Source organism: Cetorhinus maximus, chromosome 8 (genome assembly GCF_964194155.1).
Source record: "Cetorhinus maximus chromosome 8, sCetMax3.hap1.1, whole genome shotgun sequence".
NCBI classification, from domain to species: domain Eukaryota; kingdom Metazoa; phylum Chordata; class Chondrichthyes; order Lamniformes; family Cetorhinidae; genus Cetorhinus; species Cetorhinus maximus.
In genome coordinates, this window is record NC_135886.1 from 6,885,484 (window position 1) to 6,907,191 (window position 21,708).

General features: G+C 45.9%; 1 protein-coding gene across 1 annotated transcript in view; it reads right to left on the reverse strand.

Annotated features, from left to right (window-relative positions):
- The window catches only part of plekha6 (pleckstrin homology domain containing, family A member 6), a 293,021-nt gene that overhangs the window by 89,159 nt on the left and 182,154 nt on the right, over positions 1-21,708 (reverse strand). The window contains exon 4 of the mRNA XM_078546389.1: positions 5,170-5,253. Within this exon, the coding sequence (XP_078402515.1) occupies positions 5,170-5,253 (84 nt within the window). The remainder of the gene's footprint in view (positions 1-5,169; positions 5,254-21,708) is intronic.

The following is a 21,708-nucleotide window of genomic DNA, read 5'->3' on the forward strand; positions in this document are numbered from 1 at the left end:
CTGGCAAGAGAATTGGATAAACGCTGAGAGGGAATGATTTGCAGTGCTACAGGGAAAGGGCACAGAAGTGGGACTCGATGGGCTGAATGGCTTCCTTCTCTGCTGTAACCATTCTATGATTCTAAGAGGGCAGAATGCGCCTCAGTTTACCATTTCATCTGAAAAATGGCACCACCCCCAAGTCAGCGCTCCCACAGTACTGCAGTGGGCCTGCATCAGCCTAGATTTTGTACTTAATGCGTGGAGTAAGACATAAACCCATAACCTTCTAAATCAGGGGTGAGCATGTTACCAACTGAGCCACAGCTGGAGAAATTCCCTATTTCTCTGCTCAGCTAAACTGAAAAGCAACATCTTCATGTCAAAGATAATAGAATTCTCGACAATGAAACTTGCAAATTCTTCTGAAAGCCAATATAACAACTTGAATTATTGTTTACGTGTGAGTTTAACGTCTGATGTCCAACTGAAGGCCCTCCTGACTCTGTGCACAAACTGGCATCAGTAAATAGAAATATTCACATTTCATTATTGCCTCCTGGTTGAAAACATTGCCTCAGAGTCTGAAAAAATGAGCTTTTTGTCCTTGGCTCGCAGTCTGTCTGCCAATAGTTACTTATTGAGGCCAGCACTGTTACCAAATGAGCAGTGAGCCCCGAGTATTGAGATTAACATTCGAACGCACTCATTTCCCCTTTACAGCTAGTGTGAATGTGACAAATAGAGGGGCTGGCGATGATTAGGAAATTTCATTACCTCTCAAATTATATGGAGTCTTCATATTTCTAGGACTCTCTCAGAACTAGCTCATGCCCCTAAAGATTCTGCTTGCTGCTAAAACCATTCTGGCTGACAACAGCAACTCAGAGAGAAAAGGGGACCATTTTAATCTAACCTGCCCTTGGAGATCGGGTGCACCCCTGGTTTTAGATGCTGTCTAAATTTACTCTTCCCTAGTTTCTCAAGGGTATCATTTTGGACAGAGTATAAAACCAACATTCCACATCATCCCTGGGCACTGGTGAGTTGAGTTAACATTGCCCCTCCCCCCAACAAAATATTGATTTGGGTGGTGAAAATTTCAAGCGTCTTTACTGTGACCTTGTTTATCCACAGGGCCTTCTTTGAGACCAAACACGCTTTGCAACAAGGTCACAATTCCGCATCGAGCACCAACCAGGTGGGCGGCAGCCTGTTTTGGGTTTTAATTCATTGTTTTTGGAAATGTTTCCTACCAGCTGCAGGCATAATTATCAATTGATTAGGAAAATCGCCTTAGTTTGGTTTGCCTTCAAGTGTTTTACACTATCGTTCAACATCAATTTTTTTTTTTATTCATTCACGGGATGTGGGCTTCGCTGGCTGGGCCAGCATTTATTGCCCCAGCCCTAGTTGCCCTTGAGAAGGTGGTGGTGAGCTGCCTTCTTGACCTGCTGCAGTCCATGTGGTGTAGATACACCCACAGTGCTGTTAGGAAGGGAGTTCCAGGATTTTGACCCAGTGACAGTGAAGGAACGACGATATATTTCCAAGTCAGGATGGTGAGTGACTTGGAGAACTTCTAGATGGTGGTGTTCCCATCTATCTGCTGCCCTTGTCCTTCTAGATGGTGTGGTTGTGGGGTTGGAAAAGCTGTCTAAGGTGCACCTTGTAGATGGTACACACTGCTAACCATTGTGCGTCGGTGGTGGAGGGAGTGAGTTTTGTGGATGTGGTGCCAATCAAGCAGACTGCTTTCTCCTGGACAGTGTCAAGCTTCTTGAGTATTGTGGGGGCTGCATTCATCTAGGCAAGTGGAGAGTATTCCATCACTCTCCTGACTTGTGCCTTGTAGATGGTGGACAGGCTTTGGGGAGACAGGAGGTGAGTTACTCGTCGCAGGGTTCCCAGCCTCTGACCCATTATTGTACCCTTAATATTTATATAGTTAGTGCAGTTCAGTTTCTGGTCGATGGTAATCCCCAGGACGTTGATAGTGGGGAATTTAGTGATGGTAATGCCACTGAATGTCAAGGGGCGATGATTAGATTTTCTCTTGTTGGAGATGGCCATTGCCTGGCACTTGTGTGGCGTGAATGTTACTTGCCACTTGTCAGCCCAAGCCTGGATATTATCCAAGTCTTGCTGCATTTGGACATGGACTGCTTCAGCATCTGAGGAGTCATGAATGGTGCTGAACATTGTGCAATTATCAGCGAACATCCTCACTTCTGACCTTATGATGGAAGGAAGGTCATTGATGAAGCAGCTGAAGATGGTTGGGCCGAGGGCACTACCCTGAGGATCTCCTGCAATCATGTCCTGGAGCTGAGATGACTGACCTCCAACAACCACAACAAACTTCCTTTGGCTAGATATGACTCCAACCAGTGGAGAGTTTTCCCCCGATTCCCATTGACTCCCATTTTGCTAGGGCTCCTTGATGCCACACTCTGTCAAATGCGGCCTTGATGTCAAGGGCAGTCACTCTCATCTCACCTCGGGAGTTCAGCTCTTTTTGTCCATGTTTGAACCAAAGCTGTGGCCCTGGCGAAACCCAAACTGGGCATCAGTGAGCAAGATATTGCTAAGTAAGTGCTGCTTGATAACATTGTTGATGAACCCTTCCATTACATTATTGATGATCAAGAGTAGACTGATGGGGGGGTATTTGGCTGGGTTGGATTTGTCCTGCTATTTGCGTACAGGACATACCTGGGCAATTTTCCACATTTCTGGGTAGATGCCAGCGTTGTAGCTGTACTGGGACAGCTTGGCTAGAGACGTGGCAAGTTCTGGAGCGCAAGTCTTCAGTACTGTTGCCGGAATATTGTCAGGGCCCATAGCCTTTGCAGTATCCAGGGCCTTCAGCTATTTCTTGATATTACATGGGGTGCATTGAATTGGCTGAAGACTGGCATCTATGATGCTGGGGACCTCCAGAGGAGGCCGAGATGGATCATCTACTCGGCACTTCTGGCTGAAGATTGTAGCAAATGCTTTAGCTTTATCTTTTGCACCAACATGCTTAGCTCCCCCATCAATGAGGATGGGGATATTTGTGGAGCCCCCTCCTCCAGTGACTTGTTTAGTTGTCCACCACCATTCACGACTGGATATGGCAGGATTTCAGAGCTTAGATCTGATCCATTGTTTATGGGATTGCTAAACTCTGTCTATCACTTGCTGCTTATGTTGTTGGCATGCAAGTAGTTCTGTATTATAGTCTCACCAGGTTGACACCTTATTTTTAGGTATGCCTGGTGCTGCTCCTAGCATGCCCTCCTGCACTCTTTGTTGAAACAGAGTTGATCCCCTGGCTTGATGGTAATGGTAGATTGGGGGATATGCCGGACCATGAGGTTACAGATTGTGTTCAAGTACAATTCTGCTGCTGCTGATGACCCACAGCGCCTCACGGATGCCCAGTCTTGAGTTGCTAGATCTGTTCGAAATCTATCCCATTTAGAACGGTGGTAGTGCCACACAACACGATGGAGGTTACCCTCTCCGCAACGACTGTGCAGTGGTGACTCCTACCGATACTGTTATGGACAGATGCATCTGCGGCAGGCAGGTTGGCAAGGATGAGGTCAAGTATGTTTTTCCCTCTTGTTGGTTCCCTCACCACCTGCAGTAGACAGAGTTTAGCAGCTATGTCCTTTAGGCCAGCTCAGTCAGTAGTGGTGCTACCGAGCCATTCTTGGTGATGGACATTGAAGTCCCCCACCCAGAGTACATTCTGCGCCCTTGCCACCATCAGTGCTTCCTCCAAGTGGTGTTCGACATGGAGGGACAATGATTCATCAGCTGAGGGAGGGTGCAGTATGTGGTAATCAGCAGGAGGTTTCCTTGCCCATGTTTGACCTGATGCCATGAGAGATCATGGGGTCCGGAGTCAATATTGAGGGCAACTCTCTCCTGACTGTATACCACAGTGCCGCCACCTCTGCTGGGATTGTGATGGTGATATTTGGGACATTATCTATAAGATATGATTCCGTGAGGATGACTATGTCAGGCTGTTGCTTGACTAGTCTGCGAGACAGTTTTCCCAATTTTGGCACTAGCTCCCAGATGTTAGTCAGGAGGACTTTGTAGGGCTGACAGGCCTGAGATTGCCGTTGTCGTATCCGGTGCCTAGGCCGATGCCGGATGGGCCATCCAGTTTCATTCCTTTTTTGAGACTTTGTAGCAGTTTTATACAACTGAGGGGCTTGCTAGGCCGTTTCAGAGGACATTTAAGAGTCAACCACATTGCTGTGGGTCTGGAATCATATGTAGGCCAGACCAGGTAAGGACAGCAGATTTCCCTCCTTAAAGGACATTAATGAACCAGATGGGTTTTTACAACAATCGACAACGGTTTAAACTTTTGATTCCAGATTTTTACTGAATTCAAATTCCACCATCTGCTGTGGCGGAATTCGAACCCTGGTCCCCAAATTATTACACTGGGATCTCTGGATTACTCGTCCACCAACAATACCACTGCACCATCGCCTGCCCCAGTCCCTCCAATATGGACTTTGATCCTTCAATAGGTTCAAAATACACAATAACTTGCATTTATATAGCAACTTAACATAGTAAATCGCCCCAAGAATCTTCACAGGCATGCAATCAAACAGAATTTGACATTAAACCACCTAGGGAGACCGGTTGGATGTAGATAGGATGTTTCCCCTGGTTGGTAAGTCCAGAACCACGGGACATAATCTCAGAATAAGGGCAGGCCATTTAAGACTGAGATAAGGAGGAATTTCTTCACTCAGCGGGTGGTGAATCTTTGGAATTTTCTACCCCAGAGGGCTGTGGAAGCTCAATCATTGAGCATGTTCAGGACAGGAATGGATAGATTTCTGGAGACTAATGGCATCAAGGGATATGGAGACAGCATGGGAAAGTTGTGTTGAGGTAGATGATCAGCCATGATCTAATTGAATTGGGGAGCAGGCTCGATGGGCTGAATGGCCTACTCCTGTTCCTACATTAGTGCAGGTGACCAAAAGCATGGGTGAAGATATAGGTTTTAAGGCATATCTTAAGGAAGGAAGAGTGTGGGCAGGACAATTTAGGTTGGAAAGTCTAGAGTTTAGGGCCTCAACTAGAACCCTACAGGAGGAGAGTAGAGGAGAAGGAGAGCAAAACTGGCAATAAGAAAGAGAGAAAAGGTCATAAGGGACTCACTTGTCTTCCAGTTTGAAGATGCAGTTCTCAATGGGCACGACCCCTGTCACTGGGTCCTGGAATGTAGTAGTTCTGTCATTGTGACTGAAAAACAATAGAAGAGATTGAGCACTCATGCAAAATTTTCTTCCAAAGCTTTAGCCAGTGCTGATCACTTACACTCAGGGTTAGAAGTACAGACTGTGGCCAGCAACTCCAAAGGTTTGGGAGCTCTGTTGCGCTTATTCAGGAGGATGTGGCTCACTTCATTTGTCATCAGCAGGACTGAAAGCACTTTCCCAGCTGTAGTTGAGAAAGTGGGAAGGTGGCCCTGCTCCAACTCTTCTATTGGTGCAGAGGCTCAATGGAGTAAGGGCGCAGTCTAAGGCCCTCCCACCATCGTTCACAGAGGGGCTGGAACCTATGTGAAACCTCTCAGGCTGTGTGCACCAGAGAACGTGAAATGTGTATTGTAAACATACCGCTCTGAGGGACAATTACAGGTTAAGTACTGAATTGTTTTGCACTTTATGTAATGTCAATCTGATCTGCCATGTAATGCACTTCAGCACATTTTATGAAGAAAAGATGTTTTTTGAAGAACTCTCTTCTGCCAGTGTCACTGAGCAGCCATAACAATTTGCAAGAGAATGGTCAGGGTAGCATTCCCTTCAATTTCCCCCAAGGACAGGCGCCAGGCCTTCAGGCAAAATCTCGCCTGTCCCTTAGAAATAACAGGGGGAAAGGAGTCCCCCCAAGAGGTGATCTAACCTGTGGCATTCCAGTACAACATGGGAAAGAGCAGTCCGTATGGTGGAGCACGGAGTCAGCCATGGAGGCAGCCACATAGCCCGTTTCCAGCTGCAAGAAAGGAGTTATTGTCATGTTTGACCCAGAGACTGAGGACAACAATCCTAGTTTAACTCTCCAGCGCAGGGACTCTGCACTGTCAGGAGCGCTGTCTTTCGGAGGAGGCATTAAAGCGAGGCCCTGTCTCCCTCTCAAGTGGATGTAGAAGATCCCATAGCACCATCCCTAAGAGGAGCAATAGAGTCATCCCAGGGATCCTGCCCAATATTTATTCCTCAGTCTACATCACTAAAACAGATTATCTGGCCATTATCACATTGCTGTTCTAGGGAGCTTGCTCTGTGCAAACTGGCTGCCACGTGTCCTACATTACAATAGCGAATAGTCTTAAAAGATACATTGATGGCTGTAAAGTGCTTTGGGATGCCCTGAGGGCAGGAAAGGTGCTATAAAAATGCATGCCTTTCTTTCCTTCTTTGGAGCAGGTTGCCCAAATCTTATGTTGACACAGAACTTAGAGTGGTACCCACTCAAATGTGGGAACCCAGAGGCCCTTCCGAGAATGAAGATAAAGTGAGGTCTTTTCTTTTTTGTTGCTTCAGCTCCTAAAGGAACTCAGGCCTCGGAGATCCCCTTTGGGGCGCATCATGGTTGCCAACCCTCCAGGATTGCCCTGGAGACTCCAGGAATTAAGGATTAATCACTGGGACACTGTTTCACCCAAACCCAGGAGAAAAAGAAACAGTGTTAAAAAAAAACATTTTTTCATTGAACTCTTCCGTTAATTAGTTCTCTAAATATTGGAGATTTTGGGTAAAAGGCTATTTGACCGAGGTGGGAGGATAGTGGCGTTTGGAGCTAGGGGATCGTGTGATGAAGGCTGTAGATGTATGGCCTACAAGAGTTGGTAACACTATGGGTCACCTTTCTTTGCTGGGGCCGTTAACCCGGACCTGAACAAACCTCCTGCCAAGGCCCTGATGGTGAGAGTCCCACTCGGCCAAACCCGGGCTTAAACGGAGGAATTTCCAGGCATACCTGGAAACTCCAAGCTTGCGCCCTTGGTGAAGATTCACTCAACTCCCTCAGCCGAAACCTAGGACGGTACTTAAACAGACAGAACCTCAGTGGAACCAGGTTCTGTACCAAGCTCTTGTCCCACACCTACCGCTCCCCCTTCCCACTCCCGATTAAAATCTCTGTTCGTACCCTCCCACAACATCTCTATCTTCTTGGAGTTCCAGTTCCTGGCAAAACTCATAAATGATTAATCACAGCTCAATAAACAGGGCCATGCAGAGGTCTGCTCTACACTGCCCAGGACTAAGTGTGCTGCTCTCAAATCAACTGATATTCAGGATAAACATTTTAAAATCATCTGTAAATAAACGGATTAACATGTTGCAAGAATGCGACCATGGTTCACAACAGAGAAAAGCGAGCCAGCCCAAGAAATCTGCCTGATCTAATTCACCTGGCCCACAAAGTCATTCTCTCCTTAATCCCTTTTCTCTAGAATCATATACAATCGAGTTCCGATCTCACTCATGCTGTCTGCATCAATAAACTTTCAACTGCAGCCGCTTCATTTACATACCACCTTTAATGTATTAAACATTCTAAGATGCTTCACCGGACCATTGGCGAACAAAATTTGAAACAGCGTCACATAGAGATAGACAGGACATCTGACCAAAAAGCGTGGTCAAAGAGGTACGTTTTACGATGCAACTTAAAGGAGGAGGAGAGAGGTGCAGAGTCAGAGAGGTTCAGGGAGGGAATTCCTGAGCTTCAGGCCTAAGACGCTGAAGCCACGGCTGCCAATTGGAGCGGTTAAAATCTGGGACGTTCAAGAGGCCAGAATCAGAGGGTCATGGGGCTGGAGGAGGTTACAGAGAAAGGAGGAGGGGGTGTCGAGGACATGGAGGGATTTGAACACAAGGATCAGAATTTTATAACAGAGGCATCAGGGGCCAGTATAGGTCAGCGAGAAGAAAAATGATGGGTAACTTTGCCTGGTTTCTAATCGTTACTCCTCACCTCCACATTTCTGACTCGGGTTCCCTGGAATTTGAATCCTTCACAGTGGTAAACAATTCCACTGGCTAAACTTTATCAATCAATTCTCTATGGTCCAAAAAAAAGAGAGACCAAATTCCTTAACCTTTGCAAATGCCAGTGGCGAGTACTTGCACCTGAATCAGAAGGTTATGCATTCAAAAGTCCCACTTCGGGACTTGATTACAAAAACCTCGGGTGCAGTACTGAGGGAGTGTCGTACTGTCAGGGATGCCCTCTTTCAGATGAGATGTTAAACGGAGGCCTCATCTGCCCTCTCAGGTGGATATAATAAAATTCCATGGCACTATTATGAAGAAGAGCATGGGAGTGACCAGTGTCTTGCTAATATTTATCTCTCAATCGACATCACTGAAACAGATTATCTAGACATTATCACATTGCTTTTTGTGGGGGCTTGCAAATTGGCTGACATGTTTCTTACATTTCAATAGCTGCTACTACAGTGGTTCACCACTACTGCCCGAGCTGCTTAAGCCCTGACAGGCAATTAAACAACTAAAGGAGGAGGAGGAGACTCCAAAAATATTCCCATCCTTAATGGACCTTTCGAGTCCGTATGGCTCTTCTTCAGAGCTGAAGAAGAGTCATCCAGACTGGAAAAGTTAACTCTGCTCCTCTCTCCACAGATGCTGCCAGACCTGCTGGGTTTTTCCAGCATTTTCTGTTATTATTAAAAAATCAGTCTTGTTTTGTTTCATCAGAACTTTAAATAAGAACACTTCTGCTGTGTCAAATCCATGATTTAAAGGTCTCCAACGATAGCATCACATCAACATCGACTCTGGAAAGAGGTGCAGAATGGGTGGGCGTGCATACTTGGAATTCAATCCTGCCTTGCAAACCAACAATTCCCAACGCAAGGGGGTCGCTTCTCTTGAACTGAGGAGAATTTCAGGAACACTTTTTCTACCACGTCAATAATAAAAAATAAAAATGCATTTCCAAAATCCTAATTCAGAGAAACCAGCAGCTAGAAAAAGCTGCGCAGTTGTTACAAAGAGGAAACATCTCCCCAGATCAAATCTAGATGAATAAGCAGCTGGTATGAGTGGTACGGAATGGTACACTGTCGCCCCCTTTGCCAATAATTCTTACCGTTGGCCGCCTGCCCCACTGCAAGCTGCACACTTGGTCATTCACTCCATAAACATCTCCTACATACTCACTTGTTCCTGTTAACACTGATGGCAATCTCCAACCTTTTAACGTGAGGCATCTGAGGTACTTTCATGAAATAAAGTCATCGTTGTCAGGTTACACTGTTCTGGCTGGGTTGATTACTTTGTTACTGTGTGTCTCAGGCATCATCATGTCCTGCCTTCACCCTTTCACTGTACCCAGGTAAACACAGTTATGTTCTAAAGTGTGCAAAGCTTTAGCGAAAGCATCACTGGATGACAGCCAGGGACCCTGGTTGATTTTCGCTGGATGACAGCTGCATTGTGGTTATATTACTGGACTAGTAATCTGGAGGCTTGGACTAAATGATCCAGAGACATGAGTTCAAATCCCACCATAACGGCTGCCTAATTTAAATTCAATTAAATAAATCTGGAATAAAAAGCTAGTATCAGTATTGGTGACCATGTAACCTGACAGATTGTTGTAAAACCCCATCTGGTTCACTAAGGTCCTTTAGGGAAGAGAAATCTGTTGTCCTGGTCTGGCTTAAATGTCCTCTGGTCCCAGAGCGATGTGGTTGACTCTTCACTGCCCTCTGCAATGACCTACCAAGCCTTTCAGTTGTATTCAAACAGTTGGCTCCCCGTCATCTTCTCAAGGGCAATGGGGATGGCAGTAAAAACTGGCCTTGCCAGCAACATCCAGATCATGTGAATGAATAAAGTCAGCACGAGAGCCCTGTCCAATCCTCGATAAATCCGTAACTCTTCTCCACGAGAGATTTTTCACAGAATCGTAGAATGGTTGCAGCCACAGAAGGAGGTAATTTGTCCCGTCATGTCTGTGCTGGCCCTTGTGCCATTCCCCCACTTTCTCCCTGTAGCCCTACACATTCTTCCTCTTCAGATAATAATCCAATTCCCCCTGGCATGTTTCAGTTGAATCTGCCTCCACCACACTCTCAGGCACTGCATTCCAGATCCTAACCACTCGCTGTGTGATAGAAGTTTTTTCTTGCTCTTCCACTGCTTCTTTGCCAATTACCTTAAATCTGTTTCCTCTGGCTCTCCACCAACAAAAACAGTTTCTCCCTACCTACTCTGTCCAGACCCTTTACGAATACATGAATACCTCTATCAAACTCAAGAGAAGCGACGCCTGCATTGGAAATTGTTGGTTTGCAAGGCAGGATTTAGTTCCCAAGTGTGCAAGCCACCCCCATTCTGCACCTCTTTCCAGAGTCAGCGAGATAATGCTATCTTTGGAGACTTTTAAGCCATGCATTTAATGCAGCAGCACTGTTCTTATTTGAAGCCCTGATCAAACAAAACAAGGCTGATTTATAAAAGGTCATTGGGCAGTCGAGAGTCTGCTTCCATGTTGGATACAGACCTGACATCGGTTAAGAACAATGTTTATGCTGTTACAATCCAGGTAGAGACCAATAACTTTTAAAAAAAAAAGGAATTCGAACTGCCAGTTCGTAGCTGAACGGATGACATGACAAGAGTTCACACTTTAAGACAATTACTGTAACAGACTACAAGCACTACTGACTAGAAACTACGTTTTAGGCAACTTATACTTTAAACTATAGGACAGATATTTCTGTCAATTTATGAATACCTTGATCATATCTCCTCTCAATCTTTTATTCTCCAAGGAAAACAGTCCCAACTTCTCCACTCTCACTATGTAAGTGGAATTCCTCATCTCTGGAACCATTCTCGTGAATCTTTCCTGCACCCTCTCTAACGCCTTCACATCCTCCCTAAAGTGTGGCCCCCAGAGCAGGACACAATACTCCAGTTGAAGCCGAACCTGTGTTTTATACAAGTTTAACACAACTTCCTTACTTTTGCGCTCCAAGGCCCTAATAATATAGCTTAGGATGCTGTGTGCTTTGTTAACTGCTCTGTCAACCTGCTCTGCCACCCTCAATGATTTTATGCACATAAACACCTGCACAAAATTGCACTCTTTATTTTATATTGCCTCTCCGCATTCTTCCTACCAAAATGAAACACTTCACACTTCTCTGCATTAAATTTCACCTGCCAGTTTCAGTCTGCCCATTCCACCAATCTGTCCATGTCCTTTTGAAGTTCTACACTATCCTCCTTATAGTTCACAATACTTCCAAGTTTTGTTCCACTGCAACTTTTGAAATTGTGCCCTGTACACCAAGGTCTAGAGCATTTATATGTATCAGGAAGAGCAGAGATCCTAATACCAACCCCAGGGGAACTCTACTATAAACATTCCTCCAGTCTGAAAAGCATCCATTAGCCACTCATCTCTGTTTCCTGCCACTTAACCAATTTTTGTGTCCACACTGCTACTGTCCATTTGATTCCATGAGCTCCAACTTTGCACACAAGTCTATTGCATGGCTCTTTATCAAATGCCTTTTGGAAGCCCATGTAAACCACATCAACAGCATTAAGGTTGCATCTTGCAAACAAGGCATTAAACTGCGGCCCTGCCTGGTCTCACGGGTGGATATAAAAGATTCCATTGCACCGTTTGAGGAAGAGCAGAGGAATTCTTCCCAGAGTCCTACCCAATATTTATCCCTCAACCAACATCACTAAAACAGGTGAATTGGTCAGTGTCTCATTGCCAGTTGTCGCCTGTTGTGCACAAAATTTGCTGCCATGTTTTCCAGGTGACAGCAATGGTTACTCCTAATAATTAATTTCCTGTAAAGCGCTATGGAATGTCCCGAGGTCATAAAAAGTGCTGCTTAAATGCAAGTCTTTTTCTCTTTAGATGTATTTAGAGAACTTTTTTTTATTAATCAGCACCCTATGTTTTCAGTGTCTGCACAGGAGAAGGGTACCACCATACACAAATTTCTTTGCCTCAAATGTCCTGGCCGATATTTAAACTTCAACCATCATCAATAAAAAGCTGATTATCTGGCCATTATCTCATTACTGCTTTGCTGGACCATGCTACATGCAACTTGCCTGCTCTTCTTTAAAATAGTGTCATGGGGTCTTTTACGTTCACCTGAAATTGCAGACTGAGCCTGAGTTTACCATCTCTATTGAAAGCTAGCACCTCTGGGAGAGCAGCACTCCTTTAGTACTGCACTGGGAGTGTCAATTTAGTATTGTACTCTGGAGTGGGACTTGAACCCATCGCCTTCTGACTCAGAGGTGTGATTGCCAGTGATTAACCATGGATGACACCTTATCGCATATAAATTGGATTTCAGCTGAGCTGGTCATCATAAAAACTATCAATAATACTCAATTTGAAGTTAATTTAGGCATGCTGGTATCAGATCAACAGCTTTGGGATTTGGTTATCAAAGCAGCAACATCTTACTCCGAATAGCGAGTTTCCCTTTAAGTCCCAAGAGCCAGAAAAGGGAAGAGTGAACTTCCACTTGCATCAAGAAACACAGGAGTCCAGCTGACATCACGATTCTCATCTCACTACGAGAGCGAGGACGGTTGGAATCGAGGGAAAGATAGAAGCGATTGCAGAGGAAGCGGGAGGGGACAGAGGGGAGGGTGAAGACAGATTGGGGCATTTCCGAAGTATAGAAGCAGAATGAGCAATGTGTGAGGCACAGAGAGGATGGAGGGCCACAGGGGGAGTGTGAGCAAGATGTCAAGGATGCCCAGGGAGACAATGATGATCACATCAGCTGTGGCTCAATTTAAGCTCTGTCCGTCCTACCCTTCCCACAACCACAAATCACCCCAGCCATCTGTAAATAATAGAGTGGAAACTAGCCTGTTCTGCAATGACATGTATTAATCTGTGTTGATATTGACAACACTGTAGTCCTTGGATTTCAGTGATGTGTAGGCATGTGGTTAATACTTGGGTTCTGCCTGGTGGCGACAATAGGGAGAGGAGGGGGGGATGTGTGGATTGAAGGAAAAAGCTTGATTTGACAGCAAGTGTGCCACTCACACTGACATTCATAGTGCACACACTATGAAAATGCTCTAGCTTAAGTCTAATTTTTCCTCTGGAATACCAACAAGCGACAACAATAAGGATTACAAAAGCATATCGTTATTTTTCAACAATGTCAGGTTTATGAGGCCATGCTTTGTAATCCATGCCAAGAGGAGAACTCCTTTGAGTTGACACCCATGTTGTAAATACTTGCACCACCTGGTCACAGATTTCTGTTCTGATTCTTCACAGCACAACAATTTCCATCACTTCCGTAAAATATGAAATACAATGGGTTCTATCAAGTCTGGGACTCATCTTCTTGCCAGCACTGTGCTCTTGGTGCCAGTGTGCCAGTTAGTGCAAAAGTGGAAGGTACTTTGGAATTGGGCCATGATGTTAACCTCTAGACAATCCCTGTCCTATGCAGCACCACAAGACACACTGAAGCTCATTGGAAAATACAAGCTAACTTCTCACCAAGCCGCCATGGACTGTCTACCAGAACCACCAAAGTCAACAACTGGCAATTACATATTGGGTTTAATGTAGTGGAATATCCCAAGGCACTTCACAGCAGCACGTTCAGAAAAATGTTGACACCCAGCCACTTAAATAGAAATTAGAACAGTGGTCAAAGAGGGAGGTTTTAGGGAGTGTCCTAAAGTAAGAGAGGAGGGTGGAGAGGGTGAGAGGTTTAGCAAGGGAATTCCAGAGCTCATGCAAGCAGCTGAAGGCATGGCCACCAACGATGGAGCGAGAGAAATCGGGGACCTGCCAGAAGCCAGAACTGGAGGAAGGACGGAGGTCTCAGAGGATTCTAGGAGGTCACAAAGATACAGAACAAACGAAAGGCTAAGTGTGTTTGTACTTTAGTATATTGGTCCTCTAAGGACCTGCTTAATGGGCCCAGTACAAGGCTGCACTAACGGTTTTTTCATACAATTCCAATAGAAGTTTTGTTAGGTCAATCATAAGTAACTCCTGTTGCCAAGTTATATCTAACTCAATCCATCTGAATCTTGCCCAGCTAAGTGACAAGTCAAGTCACATCATTTATCCCTAGATTATGATTAAATTCCCCATTCAACTGACATGAAGCACCAGCTTCCAACTGGACGTTGTCATCTAACTATTTAATGGAAATGGACAAATTCTGCAGTGCTAGACTATGGAGATGGGTGAACTATGCTGGATGGAGCAACGGATAAACTTACAACTATTAGCAGAGGGGAAGCTGCTATAAAATTATTAAAATATAGTGTCAATATTCTCTACTTGAATACATACAAGTCAAGTGGTAAGAGGCAGCTCAGACCCCTTGTTTCTTTTAGTTAAGGTCCAACTATTTCAATGACCGGCCTCCCATCTTCCACTCTCCATAAATTTGAGCTCATCCAAAGCTCTGAGGTCTGTACTCTACCGTGCACCTGTTCAGCCATCACCTCTATTATCGCTTACTGACATGGGCTCCCAGTTTGGCAATGGCTTGATTTTAATATTCTCAGCCTTGTGTTCAAGATTCCTCCATGGCCATGCCCCTCCCTATCAGCTCTACGACCCTCTGATCACCCTGCACTCCTCCAACTCCAACCTCTTATCCTTCTACCACAACCTTCACCCCACCATTGGTTCTGGAATTCCCTCCCTAAATCTCTTCGGTTCACTTTCTCACTCTCTTCCTTTAAGGTGCTCCTTAAAGCCTACCTCTTGGACCACGTTTTTGGCCTAACGTCTCCCTCTTTGGCTTGATAATGATTTGTCTGATTACACTCTTTTAAATGTTTTATAAAGTTAAAGGCACTATAAAAATGCAAGTAGCCATTGTTGTTGTAAGTTAGCCAGTCCTGCTGCTTTGGGGAGAAGCAGACACAAACGATTTTCAAATCTGACAAACTTATTGGGAGTAATGTCGACTTTGATGGGCTAAACTCAGGCAAACTAGGATCACTGCCATAAAGCCTACAGAAGAGCCAGAGGCAAAGGCAACCATTTCATAGGTTGTCAGGGCGACCAGAGTCTTTGTGATTTGGCAACTCAGCTTAAGATTTTAACACAACAAAAACAAACATCAGCCCAGACATAAAACAGTCAGATAATCAGAAACAAAATAAAAACAGAATTCCCAGGAAAAACTCAGCAAGTCTGGCAGCATCGGCGGAGAAGAAATCAGTCAACGTTTCGAGCCCTCATGGCCCTTCGGCAGAACTGCAGCATAGTAATCAGAAAGCTTTGTGAAATTGTAGCTAAGTGCTAGGTCACCTCGTACCACCTTGTATAATTCCAGGGGTATCAACTCAAATATTTCCCACCAAGAACCAAAGTTTTAAAGGTATCATGCAACAGTGTGTTCCTAATTTACAGTACACCATGAGGGTGTACAAGAAAAGAGGACAGAGTGCGAGACGGAGGCGGAGCGTGAGATGGAGGCGGAGCCCGAGGGGGAGGTGGAGCATTAGAGGGAGGCAGAGAAAGGGAGGGAGATGTGGCAAGAGGGTTAGCATAGAGGGCATGAGGAGCCATGGTGAGGGGCCCAAAATCCAGACTATGTTTTTATGGGATGTGGATATTTCTGGCAAGGCCAACATTTGCTGCCCGCCCATAATTGCCCTTGAACCGAGTGGCTTGCTAGGCTATTTCAGAGGGTAGTTAAGAGCCAGCAACATTCTATAGATCCGGACTCACATGTAGGCCAGACCAGATAAAGATGGCAGATTTCCTCCCATAAAGGGCATAAGTGAACCAGATGGGCTTCGACAACAATCGATGATAGTTGTCATGGTCACCATTACTGTGACTAGCTTTATATTCCAAACTTATTAATTGAATTTAAATTCCACCAGTTGCTAAGGTGGGGTTTGAACCTGTGCCCTCAGAGCATTAGCCTGGACCTCTGGGTTACTACTCCAGTGACATTGCCACTTTGCCACCATCTCCTTCCCATCTCCTCTGAGGGGCCATGAACCACAAGTCATGCAGAAGCTGACCCGACTCCACAAAAATCGCAGGGGGACAATGAGAGCCTATCCCTCCAAGGAAGGCAGCCAGGCTGGGAGTGCAGGGTGCGGGCTCATTATTCCGCAATCTTATCCCACACTGGCAGAACTGCTGGCGCTGGGAATCGGAGTGGGAATCCCAGAATTGGATCATTTTTAAATGGCTCTGGAGTCGTTCTGTTCGCCTGGCGATCCGGCCCACTGAGTCTTAGGGCTGCACTTTGCCGACAATGAGACCATACGCAGGTCCTGAGCCTGCGCATATGGCTTCAGTGCCACCGCCAGGGCAAATCTACATGAGACGGCCTCATAATTGGACGCTTTTCTGCCTCTGCATTAAGGATGACGGGCAGAATCACCACACGGGAGGCCCAGTGAGAGGGCTGACAGCACTGGGCCACTGGCAGCCAGACCAGAAAAGGTGGCCCTGGCTGAGGCAGGTAAGTGAGCATGAGGGCACCTCAAAATGGAGGAGGTCTCAGGTGTCAACTGAACCTGTTTGAAAAATGAAGGCCCAGAGGCATTAGGGCCATCAGCAGGGAGGGGGAACAAATCCACAGGGATGAACGCGACTGTGGCCATTTCGCCTTCGCAGATGCATGGTTGAGGGTTTGAGAGGAGTCTCCGATGGCCCCCCCCATCTGGCGGACACCTCCATTCAGTGTAGGAGCCTGATTGACACTGGGAAAGTTCCATCAGCATGGGATAATGGCCCAAGATTGGTGGCTACTGGCTGCCCCACTACCCCCCACCCCCAACCCCACCCCAAAACACAGGCTGCTGATGTCCCTGTCAGTCACCCTTGGGAATGCCGGTCGGAGGCAGGACAGCATCAGGGGTGTAGCCATCCCAACTGGGTTTCCCGCTACCTTCCCAGCCAACTCCCCCCTTCCTCCAAAAACCCACCTCCACAGGGCTGGGAAAATTCAGCCCTCACCAACTGCTACAACAGGTGTAGTACAAACTGCACGATAGGTAATGATTTAGTCACATACAGCACTACATTCCTGTACAGTCGACTACCATGAGCTACATATCGTAAGTGATGGATAGCAGCTAGATTTTAATATTGTTAAGGTTTATCAGTATCTAGGAGTGAAGCCAATTTGGGACAAGCTGTGCTGCTTATGGAGAGCTGGTATATCAAATGGCAACAAACGCAGCACAACAGAAACACCTCCACGCCTTGCCCCCCCAACACCCCTGCAACCCCTCCAACTCTCCGGCTATTAACCACAACGTATAAGTGTAGTTTCTATGCAGCACGAGAATCTTAACCCCCAGCACACGAGGAGGTGAGGAACTGGCACTTGGTGGTTTGACAGAACACTTTGTTTTCGAATTAAGGTCATTTTTCTCGCCCCTACCTGTGCACAGTGTGTGCAGCAACCCCGTACACAGAAACTACCGGCATCTCAGGCACGTCAACACAGCACTACCGAAAAAAAAAAAGCACGCAGAAATTCTCCCACACATTTAACCAGACGCCGTCCTCGGGGGCATTTAAGAGACAGGCAGGCAAACTCGCAGGGTCTCCCCAAAACGCGGAACACCGCAACCCCCAAAACACCCCCCAACTCCGTTCAGAAAACAAGCCCGAGCCCGTCTTATTGCCGAACAGTCTCAGAGAAGCCCACTTGCCAAGGTCCACAGGAATACTGCAATGCAGCATTACCCTGACAAGTGTGTAAAAGGAGTTAATCAGTCTATGCAGCAGTTATACTGTCCTTATTATAGGCACCTACCTCTTCTTCCTATCTGCCCTGAACTTCAGCATTATTTTAATGGCAGACAGCTCCTGCAAGATCAACAGCCTGGGATGCTTGCAGTGCCCTTCCGTCCCTCGGGCTTGGGATCTCGGGATCATTCCCTGCACATCCTTATGCTTCGCCTCGGAATTTCACTGCCGGAGACAGGGGGAGGATGGCAGCTTCGTTGCCAAGGCTCGGCCTTGGCAGCCTGACAAAGCCTACACCTAGGCAGTCAGCAAGGTGAAGTGCAGGAGACAGGAATTCTTCACGCAGTTTCTTTTCTCAAATAATCACCACCACCCCGCCCCTCCACCACCCCCCCTACCCCACCCCTCTCCCACCCCCCACCCCCACCCCCCCTCCCCCCTCCACCACCACCGTCTCCCTCTCAAGCGAGGGTCTGAAGGACACAGGAATCAGTCAGGTACTGGTGGTATAGTGGCCAGCAACATCTCTCAGTAATGGAGCGCTGAGTCTTGCCGATAAAGCTATTTTATAATAGCTATGCCTGCAGGTCTGTGCTAAAACCTATTTAATCCTCAACAGTGATCACAAAGCTGTCAAGTGCTGCTGTCTCCTTCAATTTGTACTAATGGATTACTTCGTGAAATGGTTTACCCTTTAAGTGCCACACACACACCCCACTCCCCCCCCACCCCGCCCCCATCACATTAAATTGACGCAAAAAAAATTTTTTAGGCAAAAAAAGCATCAAGCGGTGGCTTTGTGTGATTCACAAACAAGGCCCTCGATAGATGTCAGCTTTATATTTCGCTGAAAGCCCCTGAACCTCTGCGAGAGTCTCGGCACAGGCTGGTAGCAGTGACCCCTTCCCCGTACTGTTCCACCGAGGCTTAGTGTTACAAAAAGGTACCACCCTGTTATTGAGATTAGGATAATCCCAGATTTGAACTCAGTTGGGTATAAAAGGCCCCACAGCGCCATTCACACGCAGAAGAGGAGAGGAATTCTCCCTGGTGTCCTGGGCAATATTTACCCTCTCGACCCACATCATCAGAGAGAAGTTACCCGGCCATTAGCACATTGCTGTTTGCGGGAGCTTGCTGTGCACAAATTGATTGCCGCGTCTCCAACATTACAACACTTCAAAAAGTGCATCATTGGCTGTAAAGCGTTTGGGGCGTCCAGAAGCCATGCAAGACGCTATATAAATGCAAGTCTGCCTTTCTTTAATGGCTGATCATGGGGATGCTGTCAGCGTACAACTGGCTTCATGTTTTTACTGGTGAAGGATGGACGAGGTGTCGGTGCTCCTGGGTCATGGGTCAGCAGAGGATGATGGGGAAAAAAGGACCCTACATTGACCCACACTTTGGAGATTAAATAATGCAGATGCTTGGGGTTTGGGTAACAGATACTGCGCAGAGGAAGATGCCACCAACTTAGTCTTCAGGAACATAAAGAACCGGCTTTAATTTGATGTTTGTGACCCACTCGGAACCCCTTCGACTGCCTGGTGGGTTTGTTTTCGTTATTACATATGGTACGAGTCAAAATTTTTGTTGTAATGTGGTACCACTTAAAAGGGCAACATTATGGGCTTATGAATCTGTCAGTTATTTACAGGAATCACTTGTTCAAAAAAAAAGCTATATCTAGAGAGAGCGTGTGAGAGAATGTGAGACAGACACAGACTGACTGACAAAGAAAGAGAGAAATAGCCAGAGAGACGGTAAACATGGGCACACACAGGAAAGATAGAAATTCTTACAATTTGCTGCAGGGTATCACTCCAAGATGAATCACCAGCCCCAATCTTAGGCATCTTGCTGTTCCATTAAAGCAAGCAATTCAAATCTATTGTTCTCTACCAGTTCCCAAATACCTTCCAATTGCTGGATCACATTTGAGACTTTAAAGAAAAGACAGTGAAACCCATCACATAAAAGCTTCTAAAAAGTAAAAGCAGTTCCAAATCTGAACTGAAAGAAAATAGAGAGTGCATGGGACAGAACCGTGACCAACTATAGCCTGGGTTTTCGCACTGTGGAAATGGCAGAGGGGGGTCAAAATCCAGAAGTCCCGCCCCCTAAAAAGGCATCTGCCATTTTCCCGGCCGGGGGGGCGGGAATGGCGGCGTCTCGCGTTTCACACATGCGCGTTTGGCAGAGGAAGCTGCCCATATGAATCAGCAGTTGACTCTCCTCATGCCTGATTTTGGAGACCTAGGTGTGTGAAACACAACATGCGCAAATTAGACCTGGTAGGCGCAGGTCTAAACTTTGCACAGTCCTTTAAAGAAGTAGGATACCTCTTTGAATATGGTCCTGGGACATCTTTGTGGGAGATCAGCTGCCCTTTGGATTGTTAAAAGTGGACAAGCATGTGAGTAAAATGTGCATAAACCCATTGGAACTGTTTAGAGACCTGTCAAAAGGAACTGTCAAATATGTCAAAGCAACTGATTTGTAAAGCTGTCAAGTCATTTAAAACTCCTGCCCTTTAAATCTTTGAATAAACTGCGTGGAGGGTTAAAAAAATTCCTTGTTTGCTCTTTCGTTTTGTCTGTTGATACAGGTATTCTTGAAGTGATTCTTGATCAGCAAGGGAGTGAAAGGTTATCGGAGTAGGTGGGAATGTGGAGTTGAGGTTACAATCAGATCGGTCATGATCATATTGAATGGCAGAGCAGTTTCAGGGCGCTGAGTGGCCTACTCATTTTCCTCATTTGTATGCTGTTCATATAAGCCTGAGGGCAATCATTACTGGGTTGGTGCTGCATGACTGATTTCACAACCTTCTATTATCACAGTGGGAACCTGCCATTTCACAGTTTGATTGATAGCTCCAAGTGATTAGAGACTCTTTGAAGTGGGGCTATGAATGCCAATGCTTGTTTTTGTAAGGGATTAAGTACTCGACTAAATTGTTTATTTTTGTATGCACAGATCCACTTAGATCCACACACACCCAACCACACACAAACATGTACAATCAAATTCCTCACCGGGTATTTTTGTCTAAATATTTAACGCCATAGAAATTAACAAACGCAAAGTGAAGTCACAAGTGGGATGTTATCACAAGGGGAATCTACTTCCGTGGCTGATATTGAACCATTCTTAAATAAGGTCAAATCTCTTTTTCCTTGGGTTTCAATCTGATACTCAAGTATGGTTGGAGGCAAACTCAACACTAGCGTGAGAGGAGGAAGCCGCGTTTAGTCAGACATGTCATATGAACATTGAAGTGACTTGCCAGTATTTCGGGAACATGCTCGACACGGATCAATTTGCTAAGTGGTTCTCACACACACAAATGAATTCAAGCAGGCTTGTGCTGACAGTGAGGAACATGCTACTGCGAAGAGTATAGTTGAGACAAATAGTGCGTGTGGATGTGTTTGTGTGGATGCATTAAGGGGAAGCTAGATAAACACATGAGGAAGAAAGTAGTAGAAGGTATTGCTGACCTAGTGAGATGAAGAGGGGTGGGAGCAGGCATTTGTGAAGCATAAACACTGGTGTGGACCCGTTGGGCCTGTTTCTAAGCTGTACATCCCATGTAATTCTGTGTTTGTCCCTACCATTTAGTTAATTCAGTTCTTAGAGATATTCCTGAATCCTCCCTAAAGAGGACTCTTCTTATTAATGGAGCCAAGGAAAATTACTTTCTATAATTTAAACGTGCAATAAATTAGTAATATGCTTTTGCAGTAATTCCTACGTGGGGCTCCAGTATTCGAAGACCAGTGCTACACAAGGCCCCTATGGCCAAGGGGAAAATGTAGTCGAGTATTTGGATTGCTTGGACATAGCTCAAGTTGTGTATTTAAGACCGAGATAGATAGGTCCTTGTTTGGTAAGGGGATCAAAGGTTACAGGGAGAAGGCGGGAGAATGGGGTTGAGAAACTTAT